Genomic DNA, 14,420 nt, shown 5'->3' with positions numbered 1-14,420 from the left:
GTGAGAAGAGTAGGGCTCTGCTAGGGAAGCAGGAAGTGACTGCTGCCCAGTCTTGGGGTGTGCAGGCTTAAGTCGGGGCACAGATGGTGGGGCAAGTATCAGAGTTATCAGAGTCTGCCTACCCTTTTTGTTAGGGGATATCTGTGCCAAGAAGTAAAGCAGGCCTTCCCTCAGCAGAAGCCAGGGCTACCTTTTCTCCGTTTACCACCATTTCTCTTGTCCACCAGTTTTTGGTTTCCTGCTGGTAACTTTGAATTTCTATCGCTTTGTTTATCTGATGGGTATTCTTTTTTTTAAAGTTAATTAATTTATTTATTCTTGGCTGCATTGGGTCTTCGTTGCTGCGTGTGGGCTTTCTCTAGTTGCGGTGAGCGGGCTTCTCATTGCTGTGGTTTCTCTTGTTGCAGAGCACGGGCTCTAGGCGCACGGGCTTCTGCAGTTATGGCATGCAGGCTCAGTAGTTGTGGGTGTCGGGCTCTAGAGCGCGGGCTCAGTGGCTGTGGTGCATGGACTTAGTTGCTCTGCTGCATGTGGGATCTTCCTGGATCAGGGCTTGAACCTGTGTCCCTTGCACTGGCAGGCAGATTCTTAACTGCTGCACCACCAGGGAAGTCCCTCTGATGGGCATTCTAATGAGGTGTCAAGAGAGTGCCCAGCCCACAGCAAGTCCTCTATAAATATTTGTGGACTAAATGAGAGACTGCATTGAGGTTGCCTGCACGATCTGAAGGTGCCCTGCCTCTTTGACAGTGGGTCCTGTTACCTGACGGGTGGGCAGAAACAACCCGTCTCTCTCTCTTTGGGAGTCCCAGATGCCCCATCTCCTCTTCTCTCTGCTCCCTCTCTAGGTGAACAGCCCCACCAGCACTCATGCATCCCTGTCAGAATCTGAGATGTGCTCTGCTCCCACCACCACTTCTGCCTTCCCCACCCAGATGCCTGTCAGTAGACCCCAGGCCTGCTACCTGTGTCCTCACCATCTTCCACCTGGACTTAAAAAAAAATTGTGTTAAAATACACATAATATAGGGCTTCCCTGGTGGCGCAGTTGTTGAGAGTCTGCCTGCCGATGCAGGGGACACGGGTTCGTGCCCCGGTCCGAGATGATCCCACATGCCGCGGAGCGGCTGGGCCCGTGAGCCATGGCCGCCGAGCCTGCGCGTCCGGAGCCTGTGCTCTGCAACGGGAGAGGCCACAAGAGTGAGAGGCCTGCGTACCGCAAAAAAAAAAAAAAAAAAGACATATTGGTCAACTCACTCAATTGATGTCATGGCCTGCTAATGGGTCCCAATTTGCAGTTTGAAAAACACCACCCTAGGGACTTCCCTGACGGTCCAGTGGTTAGGACTCTGCGCTTCCACTGCAGGGGGCACGGGTTCGATCCCTGGTCAGGGAACTAAGATCCTGCATGCTGTGCAGTGTGGTCAAAAAACAAAAAAGAGAAAGAAAAAGAAAAACACTACCCTACAGCCATGGGTGACTGTGGTCTCGGAGTGTGGGTTGAGTTGGGGTGGGTAGGCTGGGGAAACAAGTGAAGAGTTTGCATGGGGCCCAGAAGAGCCCTCCCATGGCGGGTTCACTCCCCTTCACTAAGTCATTCAGCCTGGAGGCACACCCTAGGGCTCCAGCATGATTCTCACGGATGCCTGCTGGCCCCCAGTTCTGCAGAGTAATCTGGGGAGAGGATGTAATCCCCTCCCCCAACCCCAGCACGAGCTGTGAGCTCTCCTGTATCTTTAACTATTGAGTCTGTTTATTTACAGACATAACGCCACATCTCTCAAGGCCAGAATTGATGATCAAGGACAGGACAGGTCTAAATCCATGATGAGGAAGGAACTGTTTCCTAATTAGCAGCCTGACGTCCTCTTCCTTGGCGTCTGTAAGTCATGTGATCGTGCCGGGTTAACGTTTCATTTCTTTCTGGCTCTTCTTTGGGGCTGTAGAGCCTATCAGTGACCACTCGCTTCATGTCATCCAGAGGGTCCCAGGGTTGGCCCTTCTAACCGGGACTTAGTGAAATCCCTTAGAGGGTGTTTGTTCTCCTCATCTTCAGGGAAGGCGGGAAGTAGAAAATGTTTAAAAGACACTTTGCACAGGGCTTGGCACACAGACACTGCTTAGTTGCTGCTAGCCAGGAGCACCTGGATATGTTCCCAAGTGGACAATTCAAGAGAGGCTGCAGATGGAATTTTCCATGTTACTCCTGTAGGTCATGGAAAGTTGATAGGGGAGGGGAAGTGAACACTTAGATAGCATCTCATATCCCCTCAAAACTGATACAGCAGACACTCTTTATTATTGTCATTTTACTGCCAAGGGAGATAAGGCCTTAGAGAGGTGACAAGTTCAGTTAGTAGCGCCTGCTGTTTGAATGACTCCAAAGCCATGTGTTTAACCTCTGTTGGAACCACACCAACATGGGCCCCAAGGGGATTCAGAATGATTCAGCCAGGGCAGGACTGGGCAACCTTTAAGAAGATAACTGGGCCCCCCAAGGACACCTGCCCCCCATTGTACTTTCTTTCATCCCCTCTTTCTGTTGACATGTAGCCATTCTGCGAATGCAGTCTCTGGCGTTCTCTGAGAAGAGCCGTTCTGTCCTCTAGTGAGGAAGTGAACTTGCAGTCAACTTGGGAAAGAAAAGGACCCATTCCTTTGGCACCCGATTACTGGGCACCTTGCTATAGTCTAGGGTTCCTAACATGAGGAAGGCATGGTGTCTGCTCTCTGAAGCTCACACTCTAGTAGGGGAGACAGACATAGAAGCACACAGTTGTCCTGCTGTTCGATACATGTGGTCACAGCTTGCAACCATCTCTGTCTGGGAGAGTCGGGGGAGGCGTATCTGAGCAGAGACAACTGAGCTGCCCATTGAAGGATCAGTAGGAATTCACTAGATGCTTCAGAGTGGAGCACAGAGGGGAGGGGAGGGGAAGTGAACTCACATTTAATGAGCGTGCTGTGTGCCAGGCAGCTCAGTCATCTTATCTTGTTTAATTTTCACCACAGTCCCGTAGGGAGGTATTATTATGACCTTACAGATGAGGAAACTGAGATGTTCAGTGAATTTCCTAAGAGGTTCTTCAAGTGTGGTACGTGGACCTCTGGGGGAATCCCCAGGCCTTTGAGCAGGTCAGCAAGGTTAAAGCTATTTCCACAATAACACTAAGATGCTATTTGCCATTTTCGCTGAGTCCATATTTGTACAACTGGTACAATAGCACTGGAAGGTGAAACTGTTTCTGCCTTAAGACTAATGAGGGCTTTGGCACCAAATTGTACTCGTTGTTGTATTTTTCACCCTCATGTAATTTGAAAAAAAAAAAGCCAGTACTCACAGTTTGGGGGGCAAAAAAGCCAGTTTTACTGAAGAATGACCTTGATAAAGCAGTACAAATATTAATTTTATTAATCTTGATCTGGAGTTACACATGTTTGTAATATTTTCTGTGTTGAGATGGGAAGTATGCACAGAGCATTCTGCTGCATCCTGGACAATGAAGGTCGTTGCAAGAAAAAGCCCCGTGTGACCGCTTGAGTGGCATGCTGAACTAGGCTTTTTGTTTTTTTTAATGGAATACCGTTTTTACTTGAAAGAATGACTGACAAACTATGATCGTTCAGACTTGGGCATCTGATAGACGTTTTCTTGAAAATGAGTGAGTGAGCCTGCCACTTTAAAAGTTGACGTTTATCATTTGTTGCCCATCATAAAATTTGAGCTTTCAAACAAAAATTGGAATTTTAGAAAGCTTCTGTCTTCCAGTTTCCCAGTATTTAATGTCTTTTCTGATGAGACTGATGGTGATGTTAATGAATGTGATTTTTCAGTATTATACAGTGAAACGTGTCAACATTTGGAAGGTCTGCATAACTCAGTGAGCAAAAACTTCCCAAATGAGCAATGCAAGATGTTACAGAATCATGTGTGGATAAAAGATTTATTCAAAATGCAAGATAGGACAACAGATTTTAATGTAACAGAGTACAAAATGTTCATCACTCTCTACTTTCAGATTTCACACTGCAGCTAACCTTTAGGTTTAAGAAATACTACTTATTGAGGGCTTCCCTAGTGGCACAGTGGTTAAGAATCTGCCTGCCAATGCAGGGGACACGAGTTCAAGCCCTGGTTCAGGAAGCTCCCACATGCCACGGAGCAACTAAGCCCCCTGCGTCCCAACTACTGAGCCTTTGCTCTAGAGTCTGCGAGCCACAACTACTGAGCCTACGTGCTACAGCTACTGAAGCCCATGCACCTAGAGCCTGTGCTCCACAACAAGAGAAGCCCCGGCAATGAGAAGACTGCGCACCGCAACGAAGAGTAGCGCGCAACTTGAGAAAGCCCGCACGCAGCTACGAAGACCCAGTGCAGCCAAAAATTAAAAAAAAAGAAAAAGAAATAATACTTATTGAGTTTTGGTGCAGTATCAAAGAAGGAGATCCACAATTATCTGAAAATTTATTAAAATGCATCTCCAACTATATGTCTGGTTGGGTTTTTTTCACAGATGTCAACTAAAACAAGACATCTCAATGGACTGAACGTAGACAGGGTAATGAGAATTCAGTGAGGCATTAAAGAGATTTGCAAAATGTAAACAGTGTCACTTTTCTGTTGCCTTTGTTTTGGAAGTTAGTTGTTTTTCATAAAAATATGCCACTTATGTTAACATGTACTGGGCTTATTATTGTTAATGTAATATTAATTACTAAATAAATATTTTTAAATGCCTCAGTTTTAACCTTGAATACAGTAAAAGTTGATAGATACAAGTTACCTTAGGAAAAGCTCCTTAGGGCCCTCAATAAATTTTTTTCTATGGAAGTTTTACTTTTTTTTAAATAAATAAATTTGTTTATTTATTTATTTATTTATGGCTGTGTTGGGTCTTTGTGGCGAGCGGGGGCTACTCTTTGTTGTGGTGCACGGGCTTCTCATTGCGGTGGCTTCTCTTGTTGTGGAGCACAGACCCTAGGCGCATGGGCTCCAGTAGTTCTGGCGCATGGGCTAAGTTGCTCCGCGGCATGTGGGATCTTCCCGGACCAGGGATCGAACCCGTGTCCCTCGCATTGACAGGCGGATTCTTAACCACTGCGCCACCAGCGAAGTCCCCTCAATAATTTTTTTTAAGCTTTATTTTATTTATTTATTTATTTTTGGCTGCATTGGGTCTTCGTTGCTGTGCGCGGGCTTTCTCTAGTTGCAGGAAGCGGGGGCTACTCTTCATTGCGGTGCGCGGGCTTTTCATTGCGGTGGCTTCTCTTTGTTGCGGAGCACGGGCTCTAGGCACTTGGGCTTCAGTAGTTGTGGCACACGGGCTTAGTTGCTCCGCAGCATGTGGGATCTTCCCGGGCCAGGGCTGTAACCGGTGTCCCCTGCACTGGCAGGCAGATTCTTAACCACTGCACCACCAGGGAAGTCCCGCCTCAATAATTTTTAAGAATGACATCCTGTGACCAAAAATTTGAGAACTGCTGCCCCTAGGGTCTCCCAGAAAATAAGTATTCTATGGTGGTCTGTGTCATTCCAAAGTCCACGTGCTTTTCCCACAACAGTGATTTGCAGCAGGCGGTGAGAGGGGTTGGGGGCTCACCCTCTACCACTGGGGCCCTGTGGCTCTTCCCAGCCATCACAGTGTTAGTTCTTCTTGTTGTCTATCTCAAAGCCCTTCTGCATTCCTCGGCCCAGCCCTCACGAGCAGGTAGGACAGCCTGCTTCCGATAGATACCTTCAAGGTGAGAGTGAGGTGGATTTTTTTAAAATTGAGGTAAAATTCACAGACCCTAAAAGTCACCATTTTAACCATTTAAAAGTGTACAGTGTAAATGGTTTTTAGTATACTCACAATGTTGTACAACCATCGTCACTATCTAATTCCATAACAGTTCATCACCCCAAAAAGAAATCTCCATTAAGCGTTCACTTGCCATTCCCATCTCCCTCTAGGGCCCTGGAAACTACTAATCTATTTTCTGTCTCTGTGAATTTGCCTGTTCTGGACATTTCATATAAATGGAATCATACAATATGTGGAGATAGATTGTTTTAAAGAAAAATGGAATATTTTCTATGAAGATCATTCATTTTGAGAATCAGAAACTTTACAATTTAAAAGCTTTACTTAGAAAGTCAGGAGTAACAATAACAAACTCATTAAGAAGAGTCAGGCTGGGTATTTTCCTTTAAACAGTCCTTCCGATGGGGCTGCTGTTTGTCCGTCCCAGAGCTGAGAGATGTGTGTGATTGGCATTGGGCTTTCATTGCAGACTGGTGGGATTCTCAGGGACTCGTGGGTTTTGTAAGGTTTCCTTTGGCGGGTGAGGTGCAGTGCAGGTCTTAGAACTGGCCCTCACTTGGGGAAGGCGCAGGTTGGGGTACATCTCTTCACTCCCCCTCTGTGTCTCTCGTAGGCGTGAAGAAGAGAACCAAAGTCATCAAGAACAACGTGAACCCCGTGTGGAATGAGGTATGTGAGCTTCCCACCTTCCCTCCTTTCCTCCCTCTGCTTCCACTGTCTCTGCAGGGACGAGTCAGGGGGCTCAGGCAGAGGCGGCTTTCTCAGAGGTGTTGTCATGGAGAGGAGGGGCTCTGGTCCGGTGTGCCAATGAAATCCTCCTGGCACCTGGGAGGAGGGGTGGTGGCCTGGCCTGCGGTCTCCCCTGTGCTGTGGGTACGGTGTGGAGAGGAGTGAGGGGTCCCTTGTCTCCACTTCTTTCAGCTCTGGCCAGCCAGGAGGAGGGTGTCTAGGGCTCTCTTACCTGCTTTTTTTCCCTTACACAGGGCCGTTGTCCTTGCCCAGAACTACCTCCTCCCCACAGCCCTCCCTGATTCATCAGGTCCTCCTCTGGTTCCTGCCCTCTCAACCAGCTTTCTTTCTTTCTTTCTTTTTTTTTCCTTTGGGTTAAATTTAATACACTGTTTCAGAAAAACTGACAATGTTTAGGTAATTTAAACTATAGGAAATAATTGTCTATTTGCAGTAGATCATCTGTGCAAATGATTTACTTAAGGCATGTTGCAATAGCCTTTAACAAGTTTAATCAGTAAATCTATGTTGGCAGATGCTCATTTATTTGCTTACCAACTCAAGCGCTTGCTGGTCAGGGTATCATCTGTGCAGAGATTTGTCATTCTCTAATTGCGAAAGAATTGGCTCCCATCTGCTGCATAACTTGCTCTTGTTCGAGACTTAGTCAACCAGCTTTCTTTATATGGCGCCCTGGTGGTCTTTGGAAGCCCTATCCTCGTGTGGATGGGGTTGGGATGCATGGGGTGCCTTTGCTCTGAGGAGGGTCCTGGGGTCTCTGGAGACCAAGGTGGCACTAACGCATGCTGTCACCAGGCGCCGGGCTGCCCCATGAGCACACTGATTTTGGGCCCTGAGGGCCACCTGGAAGTTTTCCCAGCTGTGCTCCTGGTGACTGGTGGAATTGAGTTGGGGAGGGGGTCATGGGGGTCTGGTCTCCTACTCTCTTCCGCTGCCTTCAGCTCTCGCTGTCCCTTCTGAAGCTCTGAGACCCTGCTACTCATGTATTCATTCCTTCACTCATGCATCCTTCCCGTCACCAGTAGTGGTCACAGATGCCCGCTCAGTGCCCCAGGGGGACCCGTGGGGACCAGACACAGTCTCTTCTAGGGGTCCATAGGTTAAGACATCTTTTCTCTTTTTCTTCCAGGGCTTTGAGTGGGACCTCAAGGGTGTCCCCCTGGACCAAGGCTCCGAGCTTCATGTGGTGGTCAAAGACCACGAGACGATGGGGAGGAACAGGTGAGGCGGTGAGGGGGACTCTGGCCTGTGGGTGTGTACGGGTAGGGTCGTGGCGGATGTAGACTACAGAATGTGGACTCTGGAGAGCTGGTGTTTGGTGAAGACCTGCCACTCGTGGGCCTGGCCCGGTGGGAGATCTGGGGGAGAGGGCTGGCTGCAGTCTCAGGAACTCAGCCGTGGGTAAATCTGAGAGCTTCCCAAGTGACAGGGAAGGAAGATGGGCTAGAATCAGATGTGCGTGTGTTTCCCCAGACAGTCTGTGCCCCAGGGAGCAGGGAAGAAAAGGCTCTCTGGGTCCTGCTGCAGCCCTGAGGTGCCTGGCACGGCCCTCTCTCCCTGCCCAGCACAGGCTAGGGAGGGCAGTGGCACATGGCGCGAGGCAGGCCGAGCGATGGCTTCATGGAAGAGGTGGGACTCGAGGTGAGAGTTGTGGTTTAGAAGTCGGAACGGTAATGGCGACCCACACTGACTGCCCACCGTCCTGTGGCAGTGTCTTCTGGTGATATTTCATGTACGTAGTAGGGATGGTTTCCAGGCAGGGGCAATAGTAGGAGCAGAGTTCAGAGTTTTGTGGTGGCAAAACCAGGCTCTCGAGGCGGGCGATGGGTCCTTCCTCGTGTATGGAGCTCCTGGGCCTTGTGTGTGCTGGTGGCGGGGTGGGCAGGGCCAGCCAGCTTGCAGACGGATGGCCCTGTTGACTGTGGGTAGGGTGACCTGGGAGGCACAGCCTGAGAGCGCTCCAGTGCTGGAACCTTGAATGTCAGGGCGGGGCTTCAGCCGGTCCCTGCTAGGCCTGACGGGGGTGCAGCTGTGTGAGGGGCCGGCAGGGGTGGGTTCACGCTCTTGGTGCCGTTCGCTGAGGTCTGGACCCGAGGATCGGGCATGGGCTTGCTGTTTTGTGACCTGCTGACAGTAGAGCCTTTGTTTGGGAACTGGGTCAGCTGGTGTCTGGGGCCCGGCTGTGTTTCCCTGGCAGGGCGAGAGTGGGAGAGGGAAGGAGGGGGGATTCAGAGACCTGGGGAAGGCCGACAGGGGTCTCAGCCTCCCAGACATCTGGAAAGTTGGAAATCTTAAAAAGCTTGGAAGAAAAACGCAACCACCACGGTCTCTCTGTGTCTCTGCTGGCTGTGGGTGCAGCGCGTGATACGTGTGGGGAGGATGGAGGCGCTTCCACTAGGCCCTCCCAAGGTAGGGCTAAAAGGTGTGGGTCCAGGGCGTCTTGGGTCCATTTTGTCCAGCCTGGACCTCAGCAGCCCCCACCTGCACAGGGTGCAGGTTCCTGCAGGGGCTGGAACTCATTCACACTGTTACCCCAGCACAGGTATTTCATAGAAAAAAGGCAGCTTCTGACAAGCATGAACGGTGGACCTACAGGTGAGGGAGGAGCAATGCTGGACTCTGGGTGGTCCTGGAAGGCTTCCTGGAGGAGGGCCACACAGACGGACTCGGAGGCCAGGGTTGGCTTTAGAGAGGAGAGGAAGGGAGGGCCTTCCACTGTTTGGGCATGGAGGGCAGCAGGCTAAGGCCTTACATGTGGGATTCAGTCACATGACTTGTGCAGCCCAGTGAGAAGGGAGCAATGGGGCCAGGTTGGGAGGGGGTCTCTGACACCAGGCTGAGGATAATAATAGCAAACCCACAACAGCTGATGTTTACCAAGAGCTTAGCCAAGTGTCTGGCCCTGTGCTGAGTCTTTATATAAAAGATCTTTTTTTTTTTTTTTTTTTTTGTGGTTGCTGTTAAGTTTGTTAATTCTCTTTTTTTTTTTTTTTTCTTTTAACATCTTTATTGGAGTATAATTGCTTTACAATGGTATGTTAGTTTCAGCTTCACAACAAAATGAATCAGTTATATATATACATATATTCCCATATCTCTTCCCGCTTGCGTCTCCCTCCCTCCCACCCTCCCTATCCCACCCCTCCAGGCGGTCACAAAGCACCGAGCTGATCTCCCTGTGCTATGCGGCTGCTTCCCACTAGCTATCTACCTTACGTTTGGTAGAGTATATATGTCCATGCCTCTTTATCGCTTTGTCACCGTTTACACTTCCCCCTCCCCATAGCACATATATATGGAATTTAAAAAAAAAAAATGTCATAAAAGATCTTTTTTAATCGTTAGGTGTTACTATTAGACTTGTCATTATTACGGAGGGAAACTGAGGCTCCAGGAGATTAATTTCCTCGAAGGCTACTGATGGCAGAGCTGTGATTGAAGGGCAGATCTGCAACATGGTCAGAATCACGGAGCCCCTGCACCTCTCAGAGGCTCCCGGAAGCCCCAGGCAGGTGCTGGGCCCTTCTGGAGAGAGCGTAGCAAGGCAAAGGCATGCAGAGGAAACGCATGTTTCACTTTCATGATCACATTCAGTACTTTTCAGGCCCTGTGGGGAGATTTCTAAGACCATGAAGGCAGCAGGGGATGAGAACATATTTTTGATCAATTCAAGGGCCAGGCTAGACATCGGGGTGATAGCAGGCCAGTGCCACACATGGGCCGGCCTGGCTCCGTGGGTTGGAGATCACAGCAGGGGCAGGCTGTCTCGCACATTGGAGCCCTCTCGTTGGCCCCTGTAGGTGTCCTCTGGCTCCTGGGGGCAAGTCAGCTCCCTGAACACCAGTTTCCCACATGACCAGGTAGGTCACTTGAGAGGCCAGTGTGCTGGAAATCAGTTCCTCACACAGCAATTTGCAGAAGAACTAATTCACAAAGCTTCCTGATTCACCAGAAACTTCTTTCTGATAACAACTTGAATGCAACTTTTGAGTTTTTCAAACATTTATCTCAATTTTGCATTTCTAGCGATTAAAAATTCAATTTTAATTCAACTAAATTTAAACTTACATTCACAAACGTCTGAAGAATTTCAGAAATAATAGAATTTTAGCTTTGCTATCGGAGCCTCGGAGCCAGTGGGGTATGCAGGCTGGAGAGCAGTTTGCTTGGATGGAAGATGCATGAGGGGAAACCCACTGGAGCAGCGGGAGGGAGGCAGGTACCCACAGGGTGCTTCTGTAAGGCCCTCATGGTTAGAGCGCACAGTACGTTCATGCTGCTCATGAAATGTGAGAAAAGAATCCCAGTTAAGGGCTTCCCTGGTGGCGCAGTGGTTGAGAGTCCGCCTGCCGATGCAGGGGACACAGGTTCATGACCCGGTCCGGGAAGATCCCACGTGCCGCGGAGCGGCTGGGCCCGTGAGCCATGGCCACTGAGCCTGCGCGTCCGGAGCCTGTGCTCCGCAACGGGAGAGGCCACAACAGTGAGAGGCCCGCGTACCACAAAAAAAAAAAAAAAAAAAAAAACAGTTAATTAAAAGTATTAAAAAGTCTAACGCTGTAAAAGTCAAGCATTTCCAGGAAGTGGAAAGAGCAACCATGTGATATTTTACGTTCTAAAAGAGAAAAGGAAAAAAAAATCGGTGAATTCAATTCAATGAACGTTTTACATAGAACACCTACTCACTACCCTCAAGTTGGCAGTGTCTGGTCAGGAAGCAAATAGGGAGACAACAGGTGTGACGGTGACCGCTGCCATCTGACTGCCCTCAGTTTCAGTGAAATCCACAGGGTTGTCATGCAGCAGTTCCTTCCTTCCTGGCAGTCCTGGGTGGGCTGTGAGCCCACCTAGGGTCCTCCTGGGTCTTCTTCCAAGCGAGGTGCAGCACAGCCCTCCACAGTCTCCCTCTGTCTCCTCCTCTCCGTCTTCTGAACCTCCATCCTCTGCCTCCACCTGTTTCTAGAGTCCCCTCAATGCCTCAATCATTCTTTACCGCCCCTCACTCACACCTCTGTCTCCACAGGTCTGTGGTTTTGCTCCTTTTTCTTCCTGGCCCCTCTCCGTTTATTCCTTCTGTCATCTGACTCTCCCCCACTTCCACTCTCTTCTCTTTCCCCAGGGCTTCTGGGATTTTTGATGTTTCTGTGTTTCCCCGACGACCGTTGGCAGTTTGGGGTGACCTCATTATGCCAGCCTGGTCTGTTGGCCTGGAGTGGGGTCTCGGAATCTCTCAGGAGGGGAAACTCAGGCTGGATACTGTCTCTGGGCCATTCTGCACCCCACCCATCCTGAAGCAACTGCAGGGGTGGATCAACTCCATGTCTATAAAATCAGGTTTCAAATGCACATAAGAGGAAACTTCACTCCTCTGGATGGGAGACACTCGTGCAAACCCAGCTAGGCTGGGTCCTGGACTCAGTTGAGTGTCCCAGGCTGCACTCAACAACTTCCTGTTTACTCTGGGCTTCTCAGAAGGATGCTGGAGGGGAAGTTGACCCTGATCCCTGACCAGCTAAGTTTGACCCCTGGGATGTTCAGCTGAGAAATTCCCAATTCAGGCTATGAGACGCAAGAGCATCAGCAGCAGCTTTGACATAACATACCAGTGCCTGGCCCCGCCTGCAAGTTCTCACTTAATTGATTGGGAGCGGGGCCTGTGCACCATTACGAACTCCCAGGTGTTAGGGAGTGAGAACCAGTCGTCTGCACTCCAGACCAGTGCTGCCCGGTAGAACTTTCTGAGATGATGGAACCATTCTGTGTTGGCTAGTGTAACTGAGGAACTGAATCTTAAATTTTATTTAATTTTAATTAATTTAAATTTGAATAGCTCATGTGCGTGCACAGTGGCGGCTTACTGTGTTGGACAGCACAGCTCTAGGTTTTTAGAACAGTGCTCCAACCCTGGGTGCATCTTAGAATGGCCTGGGAGCTTTACAATAGATCAGTGTCTAGGCACAAACTGATGAAAGGAGAAGCTGGAGTCGGGTGCAGGCAGCAGCACTTCCTGAAACTGCCCAGGGGAGACCAGTGTGCACCAGGGCATGAGAGCAATGCTGGCACTTCTGCAAGGAATGGCTCTCAATTTTTTCATGGATTAACTGAGAAATAAATATAATTCTTGCCATAGTTTCTGGATGTGGTTATTGGTAGAACTGATTACCATGCAATAATTATGGGCAAAACGGCACATGGTAAAATTGTTAAGGAAATGAAAAACTGACTGAAGAATCCTGTTGGTAACTGTAAACACTGACCTGAGAGAATCAGACTTAATAGAACTAATTCCACAAAAGAAAACTCAAGAATCAAGAGAGCTATATTTGATAAAGCTTGATATGAATCGAAAAATGAAAAAACAAACAAACAAAAAACCCCCCAAGAAAACTTTGCACCAAACCTGTGTTGGGAAATTTAAACAGAAAATAATTGTTACTCATGACAATAATTTTGGTAAAATAAAAATGAAGATTAAAAAAAGAAAGGAGTTTAATTACACTGTATAGAAAATATCTCAACAAATTAACCGGGCTTAATTTAATTTGTTCTGAAAAATGCCTTTCCAGTAGAAATTAATTAATGTAGGTGTATTTTTTTTTTAATTTAAATGTTTGGTAAATGTAAATATGGGAGCAAAAGTCTCCATGGGGTCAAAATGTCCATCTGTCAAAACACTAGGGTTACGGAATTCCCTGGCCATCCAGTGGTTAGGACTCTGCGCTTTCACTGCCGAGGGCCCGGTTTGATCCCAGGTCGGGGAACTAAGATCCTACAAGCCTAACGGCCCAGCCAAAAAAACCCCCAAAAAACGAAGCAAAAAAACCACCAGGGTTAAAATGATACTCACCTTGACCACCAGGCCCAGGATAGGGTGGCCAGATTCAATAGAGAAACATACAGGACACTCAGTTAGTTTGAATGTCCCAAATGTTGCATGAGACATACTTATATTAAGAGATTACCAAGTGTTTATCTGAAAGGTAAACTTAGCAGGGAATCCTGTACTTGATCTGGCAACTCTATTCCAGGGTGGCTGTCCCCCCGCCCCCGCTTCAATCAAGAAGTACAGAAGGAGACCCAGATTCACACCAAGAATCGGCTAGAAGGCACACTACTGCCTTTAAAGAAGCGTTCCCTTAGGCTCTCACAATAGCATTTTCTTCAGAAGAGTGTGATTCACTTCCAACCTTTCAGCAACCCGGTGACTCTATAAAGTGGGTCCTTGAGGGCTCTCTCAGCCGCACACAGAGCCTTGCCTGCCTTCACCTGCCCTGCGATCTGGGTTGTCGGTATGGTGTCGGCCACTGACGGGGGCCCCGGAGGCAGCTTGGGTACCTTCCTGGGCACTGCTGCTCCGTGTCCTTCCTCCTCAGCTGCTCCTCCTCTCACCCCGACGTCGGCCCCGTGAGCTGGTCACGGAATGAGCTGGAATGAATATGGACTTTGGGAAGAGCTAGGGTCCAGACTCAACAGCCCTGTGGCCTTGGGCAGGTCCTCAGCTCAGCTCCCTGAGCCTGTTTCCTCCTGCTTAGGGAGTATTAAATCAAGTGCAAAAGCACATCTCAGGGACCTGCCACAGAGGGCTGCTCCCTAAATGGCAGTTCCCTTCGGCACATCCCCTTTTCCGTAGCTCCCCTGTGCTGCCCTCCAGCTGCCCCAGTTGCTTGAGTCCCACTGACCCCGGCCCTTTCCCATCAAAGGCTGCTCTCAGCCAGCTGTGGTTTGAAAACGGACTCACTCATTCATACTGAAGTGTTGGTGGCAGCCTGTGGTTTAACGTTTTGCTCCTTCTCTTAGGAATGTAGGCGATGGTGCTTTATTTCCCAGACTCCGCTTAGACCAAAAATGAAAGCGCTAACGGTGAGC

The 14,420-nt window shown here is 48.9% G+C and overlaps 1 protein-coding gene across 28 annotated transcripts in view; it reads left to right on the top strand.

Annotated features, from left to right (window-relative positions):
* DYSF (dysferlin) overlaps positions 1-14,420 on the top strand; it is a 222,195-nt gene that overhangs the window by 16,743 nt on the left and 191,032 nt on the right. For 27 of the 28 annotated variants that reach the window (XM_073791260.1, XM_033838318.2, XM_033838329.2 and 24 more), the window contains 2 exons: positions 6,418-6,473; positions 7,684-7,775. In XM_073791260.1, coding sequence (XP_073647361.1) covers positions 6,418-6,473; positions 7,684-7,775 — 148 coding nt within the window. Of the gene's footprint in view, positions 1-1,763; positions 1,883-6,417; positions 6,474-7,683; positions 7,776-14,420 lie in introns of all 28 variants that reach the window. The other variant, XM_073791270.1, reaches the window with a different exon arrangement.

The sequence above is a fragment of the Tursiops truncatus genome, chromosome 14, assembly GCF_011762595.2.
Source record: "Tursiops truncatus isolate mTurTru1 chromosome 14, mTurTru1.mat.Y, whole genome shotgun sequence".
Lineage (NCBI taxonomy): Eukaryota > Metazoa > Chordata > Mammalia > Artiodactyla > Delphinidae > Tursiops > Tursiops truncatus.
The sequence above is the reverse complement of the archived record's forward strand: the minus strand, read 5'-3'. Positions and strand labels throughout refer to the sequence as shown.